This window comes from Dipteris shenzhenensis, chromosome 13 (genome assembly GCF_047967505.1).
Source record: "Dipteris shenzhenensis isolate YYH24624 ecotype China chromosome 13, Dip_SZ_1.0, whole genome shotgun sequence".
NCBI classification, from domain to species: domain Eukaryota; kingdom Viridiplantae; phylum Streptophyta; class Polypodiopsida; order Gleicheniales; family Dipteridaceae; genus Dipteris; species Dipteris shenzhenensis.
This window is the reverse complement of record NC_141608.1, coordinates 14,430,428-14,456,859: the sequence shown is the minus strand read 5'-3', so window position 1 is coordinate 14,456,859 and position 26,432 is coordinate 14,430,428. Positions and strand designations below refer to the sequence as shown.

Here is a 26,432-nt window from a genome sequence, read left to right as displayed (position 1 = left end):
TCCACACCACCAGATGATGCCACTCACTGAAGTGACTTGTAAGAATTTCCTGTGATAGCCTATGATTTCTAGCAACTATGTCACTTTGTTGCTAGTTAGCATGAACCTTACTGACCTCAATACTGAGCTTATCAACTCAGTCCTTGAAATCTCCTAGCCTGACAGCTCGTCAACTCGCAATTCAATTGACCCTTCCCTAATAGAATCACCAAAATGTTGAAGCTTTGGCTCCCTCACCCAATGTTAATTCACAAAAGGGAGCTCAATGTTATCCCAACCAGATGCCGTGCTCGACGAAGATGCCCTCTCTTACAATCCTAAGGGTGGCTTACTCAGGTGTAGAACAGATGACAACATTCACACTTGGAGGTTGGGGTTCGTTGTTGCAGGAGAATCGTATGATGATGGGAGAATATCGAGTCACTTACACACATTAAAAAACATATCACTGAAAGAATACAAAGTGCGTTACACCAATAGAGTGGAGTACATGAGCAAATAGTGACTTGTATTGAATTACTCAAACTGTCTTGAGTACGACCAAGTTGCCTGGGCTTGCAATGAACACTCCGTATACTAGCAAGCTCAGGTCAAATGAAGAGATCTCGGAACAATCCTATATTGTTCTCTCCTCTACCTGTTTCAAAACATATCAACTACCTAACGAAACCACCTTCTAAATGCATACGCACTTGGTGCACCAACCTTCATCTTCCGATTGGTGGGGTGATGCCTCAATCTCCTCTACCTCCGCTATAAAATGGTGCTAGGTTGAGACTCCACCGCTTTCTCGGTGACCATACCTACATTGGCTCCATGTTAGCCTAACCTAAGCACTAACACCTTCCAATTGCATCAATCTAGCATCTACCAAATTTTAAGATTCCTCCATTTAGTGGTCTACTACTAGCCTAAAAAAAGAAAGGTGTTTGTCTTGGTTGTAGTTATGGAATGGGGGTCGAGCCATTCGTGATCAACTTGGACACAATAATAGGGAGTCGGCATTGTTGTCAGTTTTTTCTAGCCTGGATTTTAGATGACTAGCCTTCTAGCTATATAGCCTCACTTGACTGGCTGGTTAGCCAATGGTGTGTTGAGAAAACTATTCTACACAACCCTGCTAGGCTGGTTAATAGGAGTTTGACTTAAAAGCATACCCTAGTGGCCTTTCTTAATGTAAAATGGAGCCTAAGGCAAATCCTAGGGTAGTGGGAGGATTGGTTCAAGAACGTATGGAAAGGTATTAAGCTGAGAAGGCTTGTTTCTTGCTATTGAATATTTTGCACATGTCGGTTGCTTGTTCATAGACTCTCTGGATGGTTGGGGATAAATTTGGTATATAGCGATGCGGTGCAAGACATCATGTGGTTGTGCCTAGTCTCCCATGGGACTTGACAATTATTGGAAGGCTCGATGAGAAAGGCATGGCTAATGGTGAGATTTTCTCTGTGTTCTAAGTTCTAACAGAGACCGAGACAATCTTCCATCTATGTTAGTTGTATGGGAGACCAAGCCTGAGCTCTCATCTACATTAGAAGTCTATAGGCCATGTCTTTGAGTAGCCATAGACTTTGCAATTTGGGGTATCTGCAACTAGGCACATAGCCCAAAATATCATAGCATTGCAGGAGGTGATGTTGATGGGTCTTGGTAGAATGATCAGTAGGAGCACAAAGGGCCCCTTGATTGGTTCCTATCTTTTGGATACGTCTTTAGCTCTTACTGCCCCCCCCTCCCCCTCTCCCTCCAATGTTAATATCATCTAGAAATTATATTTTTCCCTTTTTTAAACTCTCTCATGTTGCCTCATTGGTCCAAAATTATTAAGCAATGTTTGAACAAACTACATGGAATATGATAAGATATGACTTGATTGAGAAAGAAGTCTTTGTTGCCGTCCATGTGAGTTACTGTGATTCTCATGCTTTTTATTCATATGATGAGAAACCATCTCCTTTTTTGTGTTATGCATATTCTCCCCACACTCAACCCCCTAAAGTTCATTGCTACATCCTTTCCCCCCCTCTCTTCTCTCCCCTTTAACTCAGTAAATGGAATATAGCATTTTTTGTTGTGTAGGGAGGCATAAGTATTATCTCCAAATGGGGAGAAGGGATTTCGTCGAGACAAAAAGTCCAAGGAAAATGGCTTCAAACTTACAGAAACTCTCATAAGGCAAAAAGTCCTCCAAGCGGGGGAAAGGGATTTTATAAAACTTTCATAAGACAAAAAGTCGCAAGAAAATGGCTTCAGGCATTTAGAAACTTCCTTGAAGGAGAGTGGGAAGAATGTTCAGGGTAGGAGTATGGGAAGAAGAAGGTTGTAAGAAAGTGCTATAACGAGAGTGTTGTAGGAAAGGGGCTGTTGAAAATGAGGGAATATGATGATGTTTTGAAAAAGATCTTAACGCGTTGAGAAAGGTGACGCGCTTTTGAAGACGTTTTATAGAGCAAAATGGTAGTACTACAAGCGCCCTTAACTGCTTCGATGCAGCACGAGTCTTGTGCTTGCAATTTCCATGGACGTTCTTTATCGTCTTCATCTGAACAATCCTTTGACCATCGTCATCCTCATCTTCTTCTTCTTCATCGAATTCGTCTCGCAGACCAGAGTCACTGTCGCATTCAACCAAGAATCCCACCTTCACTCCCAGGCTCATATCCTGCTCCGTTTCAAACGATCCATTTCCAAGGATCCCTCCGGTAACCTCCGCACCTGGAACCTCTCCTCCTCCTCTTCCTGGAACGACTCTCGCTTGATTTGTAGCTGGTTCGGCATCTCTTGCAACCGTCAGGGCTTCGTCGTGGCGCTCAACCTCACAGGAGGAGAGCTGCAGGGTTCCATCTCTCCCGTCATTGCTGGCCTCCGTTTTCTCATCTCCCTCGACCTCAGCTCCAATGCACTCTCTGGTCAGGTGCCCGCTCCCATCGGCAGCTGTGGAAACTTGCAGCTTTTGAAGCTCTCCGATAACAATCTCACGGGTGAGCTTCCGGCGGAGGTCGGACTGTTGAAATACCTTCGAGTGCTGGATCTCCATGGAAACAGGCTCACGGGAGCAATCCCATCAATCCTTGGAAATTGCTCTTCTCTGTCCGAAATCGATGTCTCAGCTAACATTCTCAGCGGCGCTTTGCCCGCTGAGCTGGGGATGCTCAGTCATCTACAGGTACTGAAGCTGTCTTCCAACGAGTTCAATGGCAGCATACCAGCACAGCTTTCCAATTGCAGCTCTCTAATTTTGGCAGACTTCTCTGTGAACAAGCTCTCAGGAAGCATACCTCCGCCCCTGGGATGGCTCCGAAATTTGCAAGCCCTGTTCTTGGCGAACAATCGTCTCGACGGGATGCTACCTCCGTCGCTTTTCAACTTTTCCTCCCTCTTATTTCTGGATATCAGTGACAATTATATCACCGGGGACATTCCAAACACTATCGCCAATCTGAAAACTCTTCTTTTACTGAATCTGGCTTCCAACCAGATCACGGGTCGAATTCCTGAGGGGATCGGAGGAATGCTTTCCCTCCAAGGTCTAGATTTGCAGGACAACATGTTGAATGGGACGGTACCTGTCCTGTTTGCAGCTAGTAGCTTCCTTGCTGTTCTCAAACTCAACCACAACGATTTCTCCGGAAGCATTCCTTTCCAGCTTGGTGAGATGCTGGCTCTTCGAAATCTCCATTTGCATAACAATATGCTAAAAGGAAGGATACCTTCTAGTCTTGGACAGTGCGCTAGATTGGAAGATCTACTTTTGTCTAACAACATGCTTTCTGGAACCATTCCGAGCTCTGTAGCTAGGTTGAACAATCTCCTCTTTAATTTCTCAATGTCGCACAATCTTTTATCTGGGCCTATGCCACCAGAATTAGGAAGGATGTCCAAGGTGCAAGTAATCGATCTTGCTCACAACATGCTCTCTGGTGGCATTCCAGCAGATCTTGGTGGATGTGCTGAACTACAATTGCTCGATCTGTCGGACAATAACCTGACAGGTGTAATTCCAGGAACTTTTAGATCCCTCTTAAGTCTAACCTACATTCTGAACCTCTCGCATAATGCACTCCAGGGCCCTATACCTGAAGGCTTCGGAAACTTTGTCTTTCTCAGAAAAATTGACCTCTCCGTCAATAAATTGAACGGATTTGTTCCCTCTTCACTTACAGATTTGAAGAATCTACTATATTTGAATGTATCTTTCAATAAGTTGGAGGGGTGCTTCCCACGAGGGACTCCTCTTGCTAGACATATCACAGGAGCATCAGTTCAAGGAAATCCAGGGCTTTGTGTGCCTTTCCTTGCAGGGTTCTGCAGAAATGATGCCTGCTCTTCTCAAAGGGGCCTTCCCCGAATCGTTTTTTTTTTGCCAGCTTTCATTATTCTGTGCTGCGTTCTATACGTCTACTGGAAAACAAGGCTCATATTGTGTTCGTGTGTACGTAATGTGCCGAGAGCTTTTCAGTGGAAAAAAAGAAAAGCACAGAGTGTGGTGGAACAACATCTATTACAGAGGTTTTCTGCTGAAGAACTGAAATTTGCGACTAATGGCTTCAATAGTAGCCATGCCGTTGGATCCGGTTGCTCCAGCACTGTGTATAAAGCAACCCTCTCGACTGGTGAAACAGTTGCTGTCAAAGTGTTCAAGCCTAGTCGTACAACACATATCTTCAATGCAGAACTTGCAACCTTAAAGAAATTGAGACATCGTAATCTGGTAAGAATGCGGGGGTATTGTTCAGAATTGGATACCCACGCGATAGTCATGGACTACATGGAAAATGGGAGCCTTGCACAGCGTCTGTACGAGGTGCAGCCAGCGAACCTGGACTTGGAGAGAAGATTTCAGATAGCAAGCGAAATTGCAGAAGCTCTGGAGTATATGCATCACAACTCTGCTATTGCATTTGTTCACCGTGATGTAAAGCCTGGAAACATTCTTCTTGATCAATCGCTGACAGCGTATGTTGGTGACTTGGGGTTTGCAACTGCGTATGTTGGTGATGAAGCAATTGCAGCATCTGATCCGAGACGTTATTCGACAATGCGATTACCAGGCACGGCAGGGTACATAGCACCAGGTTTACTTCTAACCTTGTGAATGGAAACGATTGCGAAATCGTGCAACTTAGATTCGTTTGTCCTTGTTTCAGTTTTGAACCTTCCCATGTTTTTTCCACAGAAGCGAGTTTCATGCTAATTCTTTTTCGTGTGCAACAGAGTATGGATCATATCTGTCATCGCCAACCACCAAAGGAGATGTCTACAGCTATGGAGTGATACTACTTGAATTGCTCACCAGAAAACGCCCAACCGATGCTTTTCCTGAAGAACACAACTCACTTCCTGATTGGGTCAGATCTGCATTCCCAGACAGAATTCTCGATTCGGTGCTCGACCCCGAATTGTTGCCTGAAATTTCATCAACGAACTATGATCAAGTGAAAAAACAAGTTGTAAACTTTGCAAGGCTTGGTCTGATGTGTGTGCAGACAAATCCACGAACCAGACCCACCATGAGAAACGCCAAGTTGTTTCTGCAAATGATGAATCCCCCGATATCATATGAGAACCGATTGGTAACAATTCTCGACGAACGTCCCGACCTATCATCGCCAGTTATACATGATGATGATGAGACGTCTTATAGTTACTCTCCTGTGGAACCCAGATAGTCCAATCTAAGTCTAGCTGTTTAGAGCACCTCCCTAGTGCCCACGCTCTCCCCAATGCTCATTTGGATGCTCTAGTAGCTCTACTAGCATTTCGAACGGCGCTTTTCCATGAAGGCATGAAGGCTTGTGGGATTGGAGACTTTGATTGACCATGGCCTGGCAATGATTTTGTAGGTTCTTTCAACGACCATGAGATTGTCAAGGTCTATGGACCAGTCAGAGCGGTTGGGCATTGTAATTTCTATGATTGATAAGAGTGAGTATAAAGTGATATCCTAGTGGCTCTCACTTATTTCCATTTTCTAGAATGGTGTATGGGATTGAAAGGATGCGTGGAATGGATCATTGTAAATACCATGTGTATGAATAATAAATACCTTGGTCTGGGATGAGAGTTATTTTTGTAGGGGATATTATGGGGGCTTTAGAAAATAGACAGAGTGAGTCATACAAAGAGTGGGTCTCATGTCCATGTAAGTAAGAGATATCACATGCCAAGCGTGTGGAAGGCACGTGGGGGAGTGTGGAGTCAAGAGGAATCCTTATAGAATTCTTACGTGGAATAAGAAGGATGTGGAAATATGGAAAAAAGAGGGTCCCTATGAGGTCCCCTATGGGCTCCATATGGGGAGACTCTTGAATTTCTCAATACTTTTAAGAGTCTTGAGAATATTTTGATGGATCAAATGTCAAGCTAGAGTAGCCAAAAATGACATGGATAGTGACATATAGGCTTGCGTGATTGTGATGAGGAAAGGAGTCTACAGGCAACAACAATTGTAAATGGTGAAGGAGGGTGACAAAATCTCTATAAAAGTAGCCCTCCTCTCCCTTGTTCAACATCTCTTTCACCATTGATCCTCATTCTGCTATAGATCTAGTCTCTTCAAGCCTCTTCCATGAGCCCTCTCTCTCCCTCTTGTAGATATCCTTTTATGTAGACGCTTGAGTCCATATCTCTCTAGTTCGTTCTCTTTCTATGAGTAGTCTTGGAGCTCCCGCTCCCTCTTATATGTATGAAACCTCTTCTTCTCCCTTGTGTTTGTAGTATTTTGAGTTACATTTGAGTGTAGTCTCACTCTATTAGTACAATGAAGGTCACTTTAGGTTCTCTTTCTTGAGTGTCTCTCTCCTTTTTCCATTGCTCTCTCTTCCAAAGTCTTTAAAAGTGTTGTCTATTTGGCTACTCATTGCGCATACATGGTTTATCCATTTGTCGAGCCAAAAAGGTAGATCTTCCTTCCCTCCTAGATGACCTCTATGGGACTTGGATCGTTGATGAAGTCTGAGCATGGAGGGAGTATCCTGCCAGGTCGGCATTAGTAGGAGTAAGTAGACGGTTTGACCCCCTGTCAGTATTTTGCTCATAACGTATTGGTCATTCCTCCTATTTTGATGAAGCTTATATCAACACGAAGATATCTTTAATGCACATCATCTTATGTATTTATTTTGTGTATCAAATGTCAGCCCAAAAAGCTATGACTCTCTTTGTGTGACTATTTATTTTTAGGACATTTTTTACTCCCTTTGAGTAAAATGTCCATAACATTTCAACTGCTTCTCTGTTTCTTACAAAACTTATATCAGCATGAAGCCCATTTCAAGGTGAATTTCTATGTGTGTTTAAATATTTTATATCATGTCTTTGCTAGAAGATATAGGCCTTTATGTGTGATGACAGTTTGGAGAGTGTTTTGAGCTACTTGTAGAGGTATCTATGAAGGAGGTGCAATGTTCTTTCAACAATGTATCACTCTTCTATTTGATGCAGATCAGCTTAGGGAGATTATGGCCTCCACTGATTCTTTTCTTCTCCCTATGCTAGACTACAATATCACTTGGGATGTTACCATCTTCATTCTAGTCTAAAGAAAGAATGGAAAGGTGTGGGGTGTTCTCTTAGTATGAAAGTTTCTTTTTGTAGTTTCAATCTCAATATATTACAAATGGGTATGGTTTGGATAAAGAAAAGAGGCTTTCTCTATGCAATCAAATATGCCTTTCATCATCACAATTGTGGACAAAAAGAAATGTTAAAGTTTTTCTTGCATGATTTTTAAGTATGGAGTTTTGGCTTCACTTTAGTCGTTACGTCATGGAAAAATCTTGCAAAATGGCTATGGGGTTCGTCTGGAATCCTCAAATGTGTTCCAGACAAAAATTTCTACAATTCTCATCACTCAAAAAGCAAAGAAAAGGCTAATGAATAGATCATAAACATTTTGGAATAGTACTGCATCAAATCGAATAGTACTGCTATGAAAACAATACAGGTTGTAGGAAACAATGCCATTGGAATATTATTCAAATAATTGTAGAACTAGTGAATCATTAAGAACAAAACAATGAATATGTAAGTAGAGATATACAAGGGAACAATCATCATCATTCAATAGAATACCATAGCCAAATCATATCTCTCTCTCATCACACATGATAACATGTCTCTCATATACGGATATGAAGGGATACACCCGACAATTGGTGTCCCTTGCTATATGAAAGCAATTAGCATGCCTATATGGGAAATAAGCAAAATACTATCCACTAGAATTTGTTGAGTTAAGCATCAGGGATGCAAGAGACTATATCTCTCTATCCTAGTCTATGATCGGCCTAGTCTATGATTGGCCCAGTGAGCAATCCTCCCACAGTTCAAAGCCTCAACCAAACGAGCAGTCTCTACACCTGCAGCTCAATACGACTCTACCTAAGGCGGCTTAGACCAAGAGACCTATTCAATGCCTCCCGCGACACGTGACACCTTCAACAGCGACTCCTAAAGCTCACGGGCTACACATAGCCAACAGCCTGCTGCCAAGCTTGCAATTGCCTTTCTGGTTGCGTCAGCAGCCAACGGAAGCACTCCTGCAACCTGCTTATTCACGATTCAGAATCAAGAAGCTCGGGCAAGGAACCCCTCGTGCAGATAGGAGAGTACTCATGCTTCTCAAAATCATAATCAGCCCCTTTGACTCTCAAACCTCGCGATGTCACGCAAACTTGGACCGCAGCTCATTACATTCAGGCTCTTCTCCTTGATGAATATCGGCGGTGCCGTTCGTCCCAGCTAGGCCTTCATTGTCTTGCTGAAATTTAACGAGCTAACCATTCATCCCTTGCTTGCGCATCCTCCACGCCCAGCTCAACGCACACGTCCAAGACACAACAAGCGAGGCAGAAGACACACCCTCCAGCAGCTCTCCTTCGTCTCCAAACGTGGCGAATCCAACAACGTGGCTCAAATGACCGAAGGCCTACGCGCAGTCTTGAAAAGCCTGGACATCGATCACGACATGATGCAATAGATTCTGAGGAGATCGTCAACCACAAAGACTCCAGGATCTCAACAACGCTATCAATTACAGCCCTCCATAGCTCCAAACAGCATCACGGCCGACGACAGTGCCCTACAACAAAGATCGCACACACATTCAACGAAGGCCTCCAACCAAAGCTACGAAGGCCTCAAACAACAGGCTCACGGGCCAGCCCTCAAGCACGTCTGATGTCCTTCAGTCGGCTCTTGCAACGCCATCTCTAGCTTACAGTGCAGCTAGCAAGCTTTTTCCACAGAGTTCTATAAAGAGCTCTACTAGCAGCACATCTAGCAGCCCACGGGCCTTGACTGGGTCATCCCAGCATTGACGGGACAGACTCTTTATGTAAGTCCTCCTGACCTCTCCAGTCGACGTCCGACTCTAGCAAGCCATCGCCAGCAACGCCCACGGTTCTATCAAAGTCTCCATCTCCTCTAACGACTTCACAGTGCCAAAGCTACGAACAGACTGCTCCTACAAGACAACTCCGTCAACGCCTCAGATCTTCTCTGCAATTCTGACACGTGGCAACTTGGCCACACTTGGTCAAGTTAGGATAGGGTCTGCTCAAGAGATCCACGCGGGGCAGTCGGACACGTGGCAGCCGACTGCCACATCATCCTTACATCCACACCACACATTAGTGCCACGTGGCACCCCGGTTAAGCTGACCACAAGTCAGTTAAGTTAAACTATGGTTAAGTCTCAAGGTTTGGTTGGCCATGCAATGGTTAGTAGAGTGCCACATGGCAGATTGGAAGTAACTATGGTTAAGCATTCTTAACCATGGTTGAGACTATCTGGTTCAGTTAAGTCAATAGCAGTCACGTTTACCACAAGCTGGTTTAGTTCTGGTTCAGGATTGGTTAATTGCCACATCACCAAGTGCCACCTAAGCACATATCCCCTGCCAAGCACAGTTTGAATTCAGCATATGAACCCCTGTGCCACATCATCAAAGGTCTCTTCTTCACAGAAACTTCGACAAGCTGTAACTTCCAATCCAAGAAAAATTTGCACACGCTCCAAAAAGGAAAAGTGATCGCCTTTTTGCGCTCTACGCGTCTGTTAAGTCAAAATCATTGTTAGCAATTAGACACTGCCATTGAAGCAAAACGAAGCTCATGGTAAGACCTCTGCAAATCGAAAAGCAACGCATGTACAAAGCATGCAAAAAGCACAAGTGCATAGCACAGAACATGGCATCCAGTCATAAAGCATTAAGGCACATGGAAGAACAAAGCATCATGCATCAAGCTACGTCAATCAAAGAAGCGAACGCCATTGACATGAAGCATTGAAAAGCAAAATCCTTTCCACCTTCGGCCCATATGTTTGTAAATCAAACTTGACCACCTGAGAGTAGCCATGTAAGCACCCAGGGGAGGATTTGATCTTGGAATACGCACACTTGACCACCTTAAGTAGCACTGTATGCACTAAGGGGAGGTGATGGAATGTCACTCATATCTAACCACCTTGTAGTAGCGAAAGGGGATCATGGCAGTGTTGAGAGTTGTGGTGCCATGAGCACATAATTAGAGGCTAAGGTATGTGCTAAGGAAAGAATCAAAGTAGCCACCCTAGGATGTGGAACACATGAGGGAGGTAGCAAGCTAAGGGTGTCCACTTCCGGACCACCCGCGGGGGAGTGTGACACCCCCTCGAGTGAAAATACAAAGGTTTTGCTTCGGTGTGCAATACCTCGATCGAGGTATTGCATCCAATGAAATTGGCACACGTGGACATCCGAACCGAGCTAATACCTCAATCCAGGTCGTGCATTTTAATCAACCGAACCAAGCCTATACCTCGATCGAGGTATCGTGGCACGACAACTATACCTCGATCGAGGTATCGTGGCAAGTCCACATACCTCAATCGTGGTATGCTGGACCGATGACATGGAGGCATGTCAAATACCATGATCGAGGTATGTGGCATCCGACATGGTATTCAGCGCAATGTGCTGGCAGTTGACATACCTCGATCGCGGTATCATGGCAAGTACACATACCTCGATCGTGGTATGCTAGACCGATGACATGGGGGCGTGTCAAATACCACGATCGAGGTATGTGGCATTCTACGTGGCCAGTGGCTGGACTTGACGTGGAACGATTTCCTTACGTGGAGAATATCCAGGATTATACGTGGCACAAATACCACGATCGTGGTAATGCACGTGGATAGCCACGTATGCATGTATAGACATGGCAATGCATGGCATGATATGTTCGTGTGAAATACCACGATCGTGGTATTTTGAAACCCAAATTTTTCCTACATAAAGTGAGGGACCTCGATCGAGCCCCTCATTGTTCAAACCTTGATTGAGCTCCTCCTCATCGAAACTGACGGAATTGCTGGAGCAACGGAGAATGACAAAGCGACAGAGATGGACGAAGCGGGAGATTCCAGGTAAGGTTTTTTTAAATGTAGCATTTTTTTTTTTGCGAGAATTTATTTAAATTTTAGTTTATAGGAAAATGTAATTTAATTATAAAATATTTAAAAATTTAAAATGCATTTTAAAGTTTTTTAAAATTATTTTTTTAATTACTGAAGTTTTTATTTAAATGTCAAAACGTATATATTTTGTTTTTTAAAATCATCTATTAAAAAAAAGATTAAAGTAGTTTTTATGTTATTTTTCAAATTAACAAAGTTTTTATTTAAATATAAAAACGTTTAAATTTTGTTTTTAAAAATCATCTTAAAAAAAAAAAAAGAAAACAAGAGTTTAAAGTAGTTTTTATATTATTTTTCAAATTAGTGAAGTTTTTATTTAAAATGTCAAAACATATATATATATATTTTTTAAAATCATCTATTAAAAAAAAGAGAGATTAAAGTAGTTTCTATGTTATTTTTCAAATTAGTGAATTTTTTATTTAAATATAAAAACGTTTAAATTTTGTTTTTAAAAATCATCTTTTTTTATAAAAAAAAACAAGAGTTTAAAGTAGCTTTTATATTATTTTTTAAGTTAGTCAAGTTTTTATTTAAATGTCAAAACGTATATATTTTGTTTTTTAAAATCATCTATTGAAAAAAAAGAGATTAAAGTAGTTTTTATGTTATTTTTTAAATTAGTAAAGTTTTTAATTAAATATAAAAATGTTTAAATTTTGTTTTTAAAAATCATCTATAAAAAAAAGAAAATAAGAGTTTAAAGTAGTTTTTATCTTATCTTTCAAGTTAGTGAAGTTTTAAATTAAATGTCAAAACGTATATATTTTGTACTTAAAAATCATCTTTTAAAAAAAAAAGGAGATTAAAGTAGTTTTTATGTTATTTTTTAAATTAGGGAAGTTTTTAAATAAATATAAAAGCGTTTAAATTTTGTTTTTAAAAATCATTTATAAAACAAAAGAAAACAAGAGTTTAAAGTAGTTTTTATCTTATTTTTCAAGTTAGTGAAGTTTTAAATTAAATGTCAAAACGTATATATTTAAAATCATCTTTAAAAAGAAAAAAGAGATTAAAGTAGTTTTTATGTTATTTTTCAAATTAGTGAAGTTTTTTTTAAAATATAAAAACGTTTAAATTCTATTTTTAAAAATCATTTATTAAAAAAAAAGAAAAATGAGTTTTTCATACGTAGTCACTAGTAGGGAGTGCATGCAAAAATGTACGGATTCTATCTTCCACGTGGCACATACCAAATCAGTTGGAGACCAAATCTTGCAGATATGTATGTCTAGGGTAGCCTAAGAGTCGTGCAAAGTTTCATCCCCAACAAATAAGTCCACATGCGTATTTGGTTAGTACATGCGCCATTTTTCATACGCAGTCACTAGTAGTGAGTGCTTGCAAAAATGTACACATTATACCTTCCACACGGCACATACCAAATCAGTTGGAGACCAAATCTTGCATGGATGTAGTTCTAGGATAGCCTAAGGGCCTTGCAAAGTTTCATGCACAACAGATAAGTCCACATGCATATTTGGTTAGTACGTGCGCCATTTTTCATACGTAGTCACTAGTAGGGATTGCAAAAATGTATGCATTATACCTTACACACGGCACATACCAAATCAGTTGGAGACCAAATCTTACAGGTATGTAGGTCTAGGGTAGTCTAAGGGCTGTGCAAAGTTTCATCCCCAACAGATAAGTCCACATGCCTATTTGGTTAGTATATGCGCCATTTTTCATACGTAGTCACTAGTAGGGATTGCAAAAATGCACGCATTATACCTTCCACACAGCACATACCAATTCAGTTGGAGACCAAATCTTGTAGGGATGTAGGTCTATGGTAGCCTAAGGGCCGTGCAAAGTTTCATCCCCAACAGATAAGTCCACATGTTTATTTGGTTAGTACGTGCGCCATTTTTCATACATAGTCACTAGTAGGAATTGCAAAAATGTACGCATTATACCTTCCACATGGCACATACCAAATCAGTTGGAGATCAAATCTTGTAGGGATGTAGATCTAGGGTAGCCTAAGGGCCATGCAAAGTTTCATCCCCAATAGATAAGTCCACATGCCTATTTGGTTAGTACGTGTGCCATTTTTCATACGTAGTCACTAGTAGGGATTGCAAAAATGTACGCATTATACCTTCCACACGGCACATACCAAATTAGTTAGAGACCAAGTCTTGCAGGGATGTAGATCTAGGGTAGCCTAAGGGTTGTGCAAAGTTTCATCCCTAACAGATAAGTCCACATGCCTATTTGGTTAGTACGTGCCCCATTCTTCATACGTAGTCACTAGTAGGGATTACAAAAATGTACGCATTATACCTTCCACACTGCACATACCAAATCACTTGGAGACCAAATCTTGTAGGGATGTAGGTCTAGGGTAGCCTAAGAGCCATGCAAAGTTTCATGCACAACAGATAAGTCCACATGCCTATTTGGTTAGTACGTGCGCCATTTTTCATACGTAGTCACTAGTAGGGATTGCAAAAATGTACGCATTATACCTTCCACATGGCACATACCAAATCGATTGGAGACCAAATCTTGTAGGGACGTATATCTAGGGTAGCCTAAGGGCTGTGAAAAGTTTCATCCCCAACAGATAAGTCCACATGCGTATTTGGTTAGTATGTGCACAAATTTTCTTAGTCACATTTTTAAAATGTCCTAAAGCACAAAACACAATTACAACATAACTACTAATAAACAATTTTTTGTTTTACAGAAACAACAAATCCCATTGAGAAGACAACGGACGTCATGTATAAAATAGAATCTAATACAATGATGTGTATGAACGTGTATAAAACCATCATAGTGAAATACAAAATATGAGTCTATAAAAATTACAATGGTATGCTCACACAGTGAGCCTATACATATCGAATACAAAAATATGTAATCAACTAGTGATACCCAATAAAAATCTATCTGATCAATTGATGATCCCCAAAACTATGATCAATATGTAATGTGCTACACCTTAGGATCAGCTCTCATGCCAATAGTTGCAAGTATGCTCTCGTGATCCTCCACTGCAAGGCGCCATCGTGGAGTGGACGTCGCCTTGCGAGTGCAAACATGACTCAAAGTAATCTTGATCGCAACAACAAGATGAGAATACATGTATGCGCCTCTTGATTCGCCATGTACTCCTGGAACTCAATATAACGACCACGCCTCCATATCTGCTGAAAATAGTAGCCACCTACGATCATGCTATGAGCATCGAAGTGCATCCCATGCCCATCCACTCTATCCTCATTCAGCACACTCTTCGCCATAGAGCATCGCAACAAGTAATAATCCACACCCTCCTCATTGCTCTTTGAAGCAATGACCGCGAAGATATCACCAATATGCAACATATCCGTAAGCTGGTCGTAATCTCTAGAGGAACTGAATCCCGCATCTTGATCATCATGTATCTCCTCCCAAGGTTGGAAGGGAGAAAGCACTCGCCATGCCCATGGATCATCGGCCCATGGTATCATGGAGCACACTCCCCAATTATCATCAATGCATGCGGAGCAAAAACATGCAAACCGTCGAGAAAAGATCACAAGGTGAGACTCACCTATGCTCCTGATGGAATGGAAATCAAGAGTGCCAGACACGGAATGACAATCAAAAGGCCTAGATCGATCAATACTCCCAATGTCCATGCACCAAAAATACTGGCTCACCACCCTATCGTCACGTGACTGAAACGAGGAGATAGCACTAGTGGATAAGTGTTGGCTGCACCATCGCACCACATCATGTGCATCCTTGAAGCGATCAGCACTGTGACGCAACTGGTATCGACGCAAAGCATGCTTCACGCAAGCACCTGTAGCATCGTGCTCTCCCTTACCATGCCCTTGTCTCGAAGTAGCTACATGTGATCGAAATGCATGTCTCACAGTGCCATCTGCAGAACCAATAAAACTGTCTAGCAAATTTGAACTGACCACCACAACCGTCTGACCAGATCCAACGCCACTACCATGTGACACCACGATCCATCAAGAAACAATCATGCAAAGTGAAGCAGTGCTGCACAAAATGGGCATCATGCGATCGATCATCACTGATGCAGAAGTGATACTCTCACACAATGATGCGTGAGTCCATGGTGCTATCAATGCCATCCACATGAGCCTATGCATGACAATAGCTAATGTGCACAAATATAGCAACCTGCAATATGGCATTGAAAAAAAAAATGACTTGAAATAATTCAATATAATGAGGCTATAAAAAAACCAATAACTCAATCACACATCACCTGTTCAGAGAAATAGTATTCCGATTGGATCTCATGCTGTGGTGCAAAGGTATAATTCTCCGCAAAGTCCACCAGTGAGACAACCACCCCTATAGGAAATGTGCTCAAACATGCATGGAACTGACGATCCTCCCACTTCGCAATGTGCGAGTGGCGTATGTAGCGGTATAGCTTCCCTCGAAAATTGTCAATGAATACAACACGTGGAGTCTCCTTCCCTACAAGCTGCAACCTCCTCGACTGTGCACCACCATCTAATGTCAGGGTACTGTACTCATACTTCTGCCAACGAACCATCTCCATGTCACAAGTATCTAGTGCAACTCGTGGCACTCTAGCAAAGTCGCCACACAAAGTACACCTGCCTTCCACACAATCAAGGGAGTGGAATAAAGCATCACCATCTCGTGTACACAATATGGAATGAATGAAGTCACGAGGGCTAGTAGGAACCACTCCCATATGACCATCAAGGAAACGAAATACTTCATACATCAATCCAAAATCCACATGGTAGCAACAACACGTGTCACGCTCCTGAGAGCATCGCACAAACCATGGCTTGCATTGCTCAAATGACCTCTGCCCAATCCTGAACTCTGGGTGTGCCTCTACAAATTGAGTGTACAACTCAGTCTGGGTACACTCCAAAAAACATGCACCATGCTCAATGTACACACCGCATGGCACCCTCTTCCACAATGCCTTCTTGAACACTAGGGATGCTCTGCAATGCTCCTCCCAAAACTTCTCTATGAAGGACCTAGTGGAATCATCCAATAATCGATTGCTGCGAGGTGCATGACCACTTGAATCCCAAAGAGCATCAGTCTCCGTATCCTCTAGACTCTGCCTCCTAATCATGCCTGCTCGCAATGTGCGCGGTGCAATCTGAAGAAGACATGAAGCGGTACGCACATGGCCTATCATCTAAGGTCTACTAATGGTAGCCACAATATCACGACGTGTTGCCAAGGCATCACTGGAGTTCCTATGATTAATAGAAGCATAAGAATGTCGAACACTGCTAAGGACCTCGCTACATACAACCCTATCTCTACGTGCACCAATACCAGCAAGCCTCCTACACTCTACCAAGTTAGGGTGATCAATCAAGGACATGAGAAGAGCAGATTGCAAAGCTGGCATAAGGTCAATAAAAAAAGACTGCACAATCTTACTAGTACAACGACGGATAGTGGACTTCAGCAAGTCGCGTTGTGAAGCAACACTGCTGCTGCAAGGTGGGGCAAGGGGATCAATGGGAGATGGTAGGGTGGAGGGGAGAAGGGAGTGCCGAGGGTAAGGGGGGGAGGGGGAGGGGGAGGGGGAGGGGGGAGGGTGTAGGGGGAAGAGGTAGAGGTGGAGGGCAAAATGTCAGTGGCTAGGGGAAGGGCGGAGGTTGGAGGTAGGGGAGCAGATGAGGATGTGGAGGGGGGGACAATGGAGGTGGGGGTGGGGGTGGGGGTGGGGGTGGAGGTGGAGGTGGGATGTAGAGGTGGAGGTGGATCGGTGGTGGCAATGTGAGCTCTAGCTATAGAGGCTCTCTTGCGCTCGCGATCCTTCCGCTTGCGCTCCTCGTCAACGAGATTTTGGGGGGGTTCCTACATCTTTCAGGTCTCCTAGCTCTATGGCTTTGAGAACCCATTCTCAATGAAAGTAGGATGGAAGGTGTGACAAAGTGATTGGGAGGGAAGAATGGCTAAGAATGGGTGAAATGAACCAAAATGTGGTGTCTTATAGAAAGCCTGAACTCATCCACTAAATTGCTCTTGGTTATTATTGGTGGAGAAGGTGCTAAGATTGAAAATAATTGGCTACTAAAATTCCGTTTGCTTTTGTTTTGAAACTAATTTTTGTGGTCTACTCAAATAAGTTGATTTTAATTTTATTATATATACATGGAATCCAATGTTAATTTTGAATATTTTCATCGTTTGATTTTATTTCAGTTTAATATTCACATAACATATGTGCCTATCTTGATTAATATTTTCGTTAATGCAATTTGAGAATAACCTATGTGATAAACCATGATAATTTGATTATTTTTCCACTTCCAAATACCTCGATCGTGGTCATAAACCATGACAATTTGATTATTTTGCCACTTGCAAATAACTCCAAATACCTTGATTGTGGTCATAAACCATGACAATTTGATTATTTTGCCACTTCCAAATACCTCCAAATACCTCGATCATGGTCATAAACCTCGATCGTGGTATTCTATGCTTAAATTTCAAAAAGCTTCACGCACTCAAATCACATGCATATATAACTTACCATGCATGTTGATGATGTGACTCACCATCATCATGATGTGTATACATGTGGCTGATGTGGCACCATGCATGGTGATGATGTGGCAATATGGTGTGGAATATATGAGGCTCTTCCATGATGTGGAAATGTGATGTGGCATGATGAGTTGGCATTCATGAGGTGGTAGATTGACATGGCAAACTAAGGTGGAGGGATGGGTGATGTGGCAATGTTGACAAGGTACGCCAAGGTGGCAAAGTGTGATGACATGGCTCCAAGAGTTCTTATGATGTGGAATGATGAGGTGGCACATGTGGCTGATGTGGCAACACGTGTGGCAATCTAAGGTGACATGGCAACGAGTGATGTCACATCTCCTTGATGACATGGCACCATGCGGTCTAACAACTTGGCATGGTGGCAAGGCAAAAATAGATGACTCAACCTTCCACATGGGCACCATGCACACTCCAAAGGCTTGCCACTAGGGTCAGTGATGCTCATAACCTACCTCACCAAGCCTAATACCAAGCCTACCTTGTCTTGGTATTAGGCTTGGGTGGCCCTTTTTCCCCCACAAAAGGGAGATTTCACTTGTGGAGGCCATAATGTATCCTTCCCTTACTCAAATTTAACCAAACTTTTTTCCCCTTATTCATCACGTGGAGGACTAAAAATATTGACATTTTTGAAATTTTTGGTCATGTTTAAGAATTACTAGATTTATTTTTAATATTCTTTGTTGATCCTCTTAGGAGTAAAAGTAAAAATTAAACTTCAATCTTCCTAAATCTAATTGTTGGATTTGGGATTTGATGATTGAACCACACACCCTTATGAACCTACTAACCTTCCACCAAATTGGATTTGCTTAATTATTCAAAATACTAAAAAAATGTGGTGTGCTACTAAAATGCATGTATTTTATGACTTTATTTATTACAAATAATTATTTATAATTAGATAAATCATTCAAATAATTACCAATAAATCAACTTAAGCTCTACAAAATGTAAAAAGACCACCTACAAAGTTTCAATAACATTTAATCTAAAATGAGTGAGAAATTCAGAATTTAATATAACACTCTTTGTTCATGACAAAGGTGTGACTGCCCTAGAACCATGCCGTGTGACACAAATAAATTTTTTTTTTGTGCATCAAATTTTTTATGAGACCATGCCATTGTGTGCACAATAGCATGTGTGATGTTGTGTCTGAAGACTTCAAAGACTAGATCGATAGGGAAGTAGGTGAGATTTGCATTTTTGTGTGCCAAAAAGCTTGTTTTTCCACCTCCTAAGGATTGGGGAGTGAACAAAAAGTGGACACCCTTAGCTTGCTACCTCCCATGATGTGGAGATGTGGATTGAGGACATCCACAAGGAGAGATGTGGATGAGAGGATCCCACAGATGTTGACTATTCAAAGGGCACTATCTATATAAGAGGCCTATCATATATGGTTGAATATAACACATTTCCAATAGATTGAGTGTTTCATACTTTTTGGCTCTCTCCCCATGGCTTTTTGTATTTGGTTTGATCCTCTGTGATCTTTATGTTCATTAAGTGATAGATTAGGCTAGTAGGATTCCCACTTTGTCATACAGTAGCTAGAAAGTAGAAACTAAGTACAAAATATAATCATGAAGTGGTTTATGTTGAAAAACACATTTGCATTTTCGATCTTGCAAATTCTTTGTGCTTAAAAACACAGCTTTGGGGTTGGAATAAGAAGTATTTAAACTTATTGATCCTGTGGCCCAGTGGTTTCAGTAATCATAGGCTGAATAGTAGTAGAGAGACCATTTTTAATATCAGCATCAACTATTGGAGTGTCAGTAGGATTAGTGGTAGAAGTGGACAATCGGAATTTCAAATGTTCAACCCAAATAGGACAATCGAAATAGAGATGATTTTCTTTGCAACATAAATATTTGATCTTAGATGGACCTATTTTCTCCATTCTTACCTTTATCCTTTTGCTCAAGGCGTGGTGGCTTACCACTCCGTGCGGAGTGCTAGTAGCAATTTTAGGTACTACTACAACCTACGCCACGTTCTTAAGGATGCAACCTAGATTGGGAGTAGGATTTTGAAGACTTCAAACTTTGTCAAGAAGGCTTCTTCATAGCTTTTTTCCATTTAGCTCGATTTTTATATGAAGGTAGAACTCAGGCAACATAGACGACCTAGATGCTTGAAGTGTATTTTTCACTTGCCTCTAGCAATGAAAATACATTTAGCTCGGTTTTTCTTTAAAGTCCTCCTCAAAAGAATACATTTACAAAAAGGGAATTTTTACAGAGGGGTTCAAAAAATTTACCATAAAATGGTTACATAGGGGTTTATAGAAGAGGCCTTGAACGCATGTGATATAGACATCTAAGACTTATACTAAGTGACCCCCCCAGCAAATAAAGATTGAGTCAGCATGGGATAAGTTCAAGGAGCTTAATGTCATAATTACCACCATTCAATTGATGGAACGTGCATTGCAATGTATGTTCTTCCAAAATCTAGTCATGGGCCACCAATCATCAGCCACCCCAATGGTGTCAATGATTTATGTGACCAAAATGGCAATCTCGCATGAACAAGTTCCTGTGATCAATGTGAGGTTTGAAATCATAATGTCAATGGAATGGTAGTCGATGGGGGCCAAGAGTCAACATCATTTTGGACAAAGTATAGAAGAGACTCAACCTGAAGTGTTTAAATCCTGTACTCTTCAAAATCAAAATGGTAGATCAAAGACCAGTTTTGCTACTCAAGATGCTAAAAAATATTTGCATCAAGGTACAAGGAACTTATTTCACAATCACATTGGTAAAGATAGAGTAGGAAGGAGGATACCTAATGCTATTGGGATGGCCTTTGTTCAAAGGTTCCAAGATGCTTCATGACTAGGGCAACAAACCCTTAGCCATTACATAGGAAGGACACAAAGTGCATGTACCATGGATAATGGTATAATTGAGAAGGAATGCAAGCCAGAATGTCTAGAGGTTGAAGAAAATTATGCCTCAGACATTGAAAAAAGCTACTTGTAAATGAGCATTATTCTACTCTCCATAAATGATGCACAATAGGTAGAAGTAGAACGCTGGTGGCCCGAAGCCAAAGAACCACACATGGGTTTTCCCAAAGGCTTCACCAACAAAGAAGGACAATGAGAGTCAAAGAGAAACAAACTAGTCAAATCGATCGAGTTAGTGACAGTGGGAAAAATAAATGAAGGTCGTGATTTGCTAAATTAACGTGGGGATGAGCAATAGACCAAAGGTGATTTAAATCAATAAAGAGCTTCCCACCAAATTCCTCACTTGATTGAAGTAATCTTCCAAGAATATCTAGATGTATTTGCTTGCGAATGCATGGATCTAAAGGGAGTACCACCAAGTCTCATCCAACACCAAATCCATCTATATCCTTGATGTAAAACTCATTCGGCAGCAATAATGGTACAGAATGAATCCCAAGCATGCAAAGTTGACAAAAGCTGAAAATTTGGACCAATTGCTCAAGGTAGGGTTTATTTACCAAGTGGACCAAAGCAATTTGCTATTCTCAATCATCATCATGCCTAAGAAGAATGGAAAACTTTGTGTTTGTGTTGACTATAGGTGACTCAATGAGAAAACCATCAAAGATCCATTTCCACTTTCCTTCACCTGACACGATCCTAGAAAAAGTGGTACGACATGAGGTGTATTGGTTCATGGATGGATATAGTGGGTATAACCAAAGTATGCTAGCTAAATAAGACCAATATAAGACAAAGTTAATCATCAAATGGGGGTGTACTTAAGCAACGTGATGCCATTCAGACTGAAGAATGCACTAGCAAGCTTCATGGGGGAGACATTCCAAGACTATGTTGAAGACTTCCTTACAATCTTCCAAACTATATCACAAAAGGAGCACACTTGGAGTGCCTCTGAAAGGTATTTCAAAAATCTAAACCAAGATTTCTCTAAACTTATAGAAACACGTCTTCTATATGTTTACACATATGTTGTTGGGGCATACAATTTTCAATGAAGGCATCATGATAGAAGATTGATGCCATTCAAAAAATGAAGGAGACAAACAATGTAAAGAAGTATGTTCAAAATGAGGAAGAACGTGTCTTCATACAGCTATATGTCTTTTGTAGCCAGCATTGTTGAGATCTATTTCAAGCCGTGGTGGCATTATGAAATCAAATGGAATGATCCCTTGGGTATCTGCACCCCTACTAAGAGCTAGGCCCTTTGTTGTGCTCTTCATCATGGGTTGGGCCCTTCATGGTGCTCTTCATCGAATCATGGGTTCTTATTGTCTTCATCATCAAAAACATCTTCATCATCAATCTCCTTGTTGTTGTCTTTGGAAGTGGGTCCCTTGCCTTTGCCTTTTGGTTTTGACCCTTCTTGGGTCAATGGTTTCTATGTCTTTGCCTGCTATAGTGGTTTGCCCTACTTATCCTTCGATATTTTCTGTAGCATATTTGGCATGCACCTACTATGACTCCTTGGCTTTTTGGTTGTTAGTATTGTCTTTGGGTCGATCTGTTACTTTTGTAGGCTATGTGGGTCTCGATAGTGCCTCACGTGTTGTGGGGATGTTGAAGAGATGTCCATGGAGCGTCCACTCCAAGCTACTCCTTGTGAGAGAAATACAAGGCACAAGTCATCTGCAAGTGTCACACTCAAGCGGCCTTCGGGTTGTTACAATGTGTTTCCACGCAAGAAAGAGGGAAGGGGAAGAGGGGAGAGGAGAGAGGAGAAGGGAGAAGGGAAGGAGAAGGAGAAGGGAAGAGGAGAGTGAAGGGGGATGGAGTGGCAAACACAAGGGCACTACAATGGACACAAGAGAACACCCAAAACACTCTCTTGGAAGAGAAGAGGGAGCTTGTATTCAAACTTATGCAAACAACAATGAAGACCAAAGTCAACCATTTGGCCTTTTATACAAGTCACCTTTCGAAGGGAGGGCCAACCCTTTTCCTTTTAGCACTCTCCTTCTCTTTTACAACCAAAGGCTCTTGGGCCCGTAGGGTGCCAAGGCATATTGCTATTCTTTGCATCTCTCCCTACTAGCGGAAATAGCGCTTGTGTTAACCATATTAAAGAGCTTGGGACAAGCTTGCCATTAGGAGGTGGTCCTAACCAGTTCCCAAATAGTGCTTGTGTTAGCCTTGTGCCTCCAAGGCTTAGGTGATTTGGGGCTCAAACTCTCTGAGTGCCCTCACGCCTTAAGCCATTTGGGGTTCGAACCCCATAAATGAGGTAAACAAGGCTCAAAACATGGAGTGCCGAGGCCTAACTCCCGCAAGACACTTAACAGTAGCTTGTAGCTGGAACGTATAACCTCTGCATGTTGCCTGGACGCTTTGATCTCAGGATATTTGGGGGTCAAACTCCCTGAGTTTGAGTTCTTCTCCTTGGCTATTTCCATGGATGTAGACTTGAAATGTGTGCATTGCCTGCAATCTTTGGTCTTGGGTGTTAGCTGGAGCATACAATCTATGCACGACGTTGCCTAGAGTCTTTGGCTTTTGGATATTTGGGGATCAAACTCCTTGAGTTTGAGCTGTACTCCTTCCATTTGCACGTTGCCTGCAATCTTTGGCCTTGGGGTATTTGGGCATCAAACTCCCTAAGCTTGTGCATTGAAGTAGATCTTGAAGCGTAATCACCTGTAATCATTGATTACCCTTCATTCAGCGACTGTACTCTGTGGATGTTAACATGCCCCCTTTCCTATTGCTGATCCGTGTCAGTCGCACGGGAGGTCGGTGGTGAGGACTGTTTGTAGGAGTGCGTAGCAGTCTAGCTGTCGTGGAGTGAGGCGAGCGAGGTACGAGCAATACTTCCAAAAATTCCTCGTATGTGCAGATGTGATGTCCATGGAGATTGCGAACATAGAGGTACAGGCGGAGGTCCTGGAATTGCGTAGAACCGATCTCGAGATTGAAGATAATCTCGTTGTTCAGATTGTGGAGTGTAGCGTCATAAATGCGCACAGACACTATGGGAAACAACAGACAAACAATATGCATAACATCCACGAGAACAGAATACAAATATGCAAAAGAATGACAAAATGCTGAAGAACATTGTATTCCAGAGCAATAGCTCGCACAACATCTGTGTACAAAATGACCTCGGAATGCTAGTAATAGCATGCATACAGAACCGTCTGACGGTTAGAGAAGTAGCCGTTGAAGACCACAACCGCTTGGAGATCCAAACCGTCAACCCTTGTAGCTAACCTACCCTCGCACACCCATCTAGGTCACTACTGCTAACCCGCATGGTTATGCAATAACACACAGCACTCACGGTGGACTGTGCGAACCACACATGCACATCCCTGGACTGAAGTCAGATGCCTTACATGGTGCAAAGTGTATGTGCAACAATCATTTTAGGCATAGCCTCGGCAAATAACCAGGTGTGGCAAGTTAAATCTCATCCTTCACTCAGTACACAAGAATTACAAAGCATCTCACTTGAAAACATTCAGAAAAGCATCTACTCTCTGTAGTCACAATGCATGTCTGAACGCACTTTGAAATTTCCCCTGCCTGTCCAAATGCATCTCCGCATTTTGGACATTTTTTATGTTGCCTATCCAAAAGCATCCATCATAGTGACGTATGTGCTTAGCTACGTACACACAAGGAGCACACCGATTCTGATGTCCTTCCATAGCCATCGCCGTAGTTCTACTCTTCATTTGAACTAGAAATGTACTGAACAGGTGCAACAATGCCACCCACCTTGCTCAGTCTCGTATCACTGCTCTCAGGTAACTCTGTTTGCAACTGCGTCATCACTCCACTCGAACCAAGCCATCTCTAACTGCCTCTTTTGCATGAACATCTTCAATCTTTGATCCTGCTCTAGATCCATCAGCCATTGTAACGGATGCGGCTTGGATCTATCCACTACCTGTTGTTCAGGCCACTCCTCCATGGGCAATACTTCATCTATTCATGCACCTAGTGGTAATTTCTATTATTACCGTTCCTGTGCCATCGGAGGTCTTTGAAGCACCATCGGCTCATAGGGAGATCCGGCAACCCAGGAAAAGGCGTGTGATTATTATAATACTTCCCCAAAAACTTATCTGCCTCTTTCCACCAAGGAGGGCGAGGAGGTACTGACAAACTAAAAGAATGGGTGCACAATTCCAACCACAGACAAAGTGAACGCCTTTGCCGCTTTGAGATAAACCATATCCAGAGCATCTTCCTGAACTCGTGTGACTCTGCTCATCTATTCTTTGAATTCCCTCTCCTGCTACAGGAAATCCTGTACATCCAATTCTGCTGCTACTTGCTAGGGCTTAGACTCCTCCTCTGGAATAGGGCTAGCCACATCCGCCAGGAAACTTTGATGCATGTAACTGTCCGTAATGCCTTCCACATCGATGGTGAAGATAGGAACCAACTCCGAATTGCCTTGAGAAAGGCTTCCTCCTCATCATCCTCCAATCCGTCCACCATGTTCACCGTCTCGGCCAACACAGGTCAGACCGCATCTGCCAATGGTGCCACCACTCCCATTGTGACCCGCACTTTCTTCTTTCCTCTCCGCACCAAAATGACGTTCTGCTCCCAATTTTGCTTGCCGCAACCAAGGCCTACCCAAAAGGATGCTGTACTCTGGTGTTGCGGCTTCCATGTTGAGCACCACAAAGGACAGCATGAATGATATGCCTGCCACCTCCAAAACAATGGTCCACAAGATTTTGAGTGGTCAAACCCGACATTGATCAGTCATGCAGACTAAGAATGGCATCGGCTCCCATGACATCCATCCCATTTCTTAGCAGGTCTTCAAGGTGACAATATTGACCCCCGAATCGCCATCTACCAGTGCCTGAGCAAAAGTCCAACCTTGTGCCTTTGTGGAAATCACCGGAATTCTCATGTCAGTCAAAGGAACTGTTGGAACTGGGCATGAATCAGCTTGACATAGCTCCAGCTCTTATGGTTCAGACTCCATGTGCAAGGAATGCAACAATTGCCAGTGGAATCCCAGAACCAGATTAAAGCAATTTGCCCATTGAAATTTGGATAGGAGCCTCCGAAATGCACTCCAACCGTGGCTCCCTTTGCGGAGAATTCGCCTGCCTCTTGGCTTGGTTAGCGACCAACGGAATTGCTTCGATCGCCTTCAGACCATTTCCTAGTAAGTGTAACTTGAACTTGGATTGAGTCTCCGCCTCTGATTGAACAACTGGTTCCGCAAACTGCACCTTACGTGCCTCACTGGGACGTTGTTGCAGACTCTGGTAGAGACATCAATGGTGGCTCCTTCATCACCAACTTGCAGACTTGGCATCAAACATGTTCCTGAGTTGACCAATCCAGCAGCTTGTCACCGTTCTTGGGAGTCGGTCCTCACAGCTTGGTACTAGCATGGGTGATTATGCTAATCTCCAAGCACACTAGTGGATCATCATC

The 26,432-nt window shown here is 42.3% G+C and overlaps 1 protein-coding gene across 1 annotated transcript; it reads left to right on the top strand.

The window, feature by feature from the left end:
- Positions 1-2,503: 2,503 nt before the first annotated feature.
- LOC147895064 (uncharacterized) lies at positions 2,504-5,902 on the top strand. Its single transcript, XM_087383305.1, has 2 exons — positions 2,504-5,075; positions 5,215-5,902. Exons 1-2 carry the CDS (start codon positions 2,519-2,521, stop codon positions 5,667-5,669), a joined length of 3,012 nt encoding a protein of 1,003 aa, XP_087239431.1. The 5' UTR covers positions 2,504-2,518; the 3' UTR covers positions 5,670-5,902.
- The last annotated feature ends 20,530 nt before the right edge of the window (positions 5,903-26,432 follow it).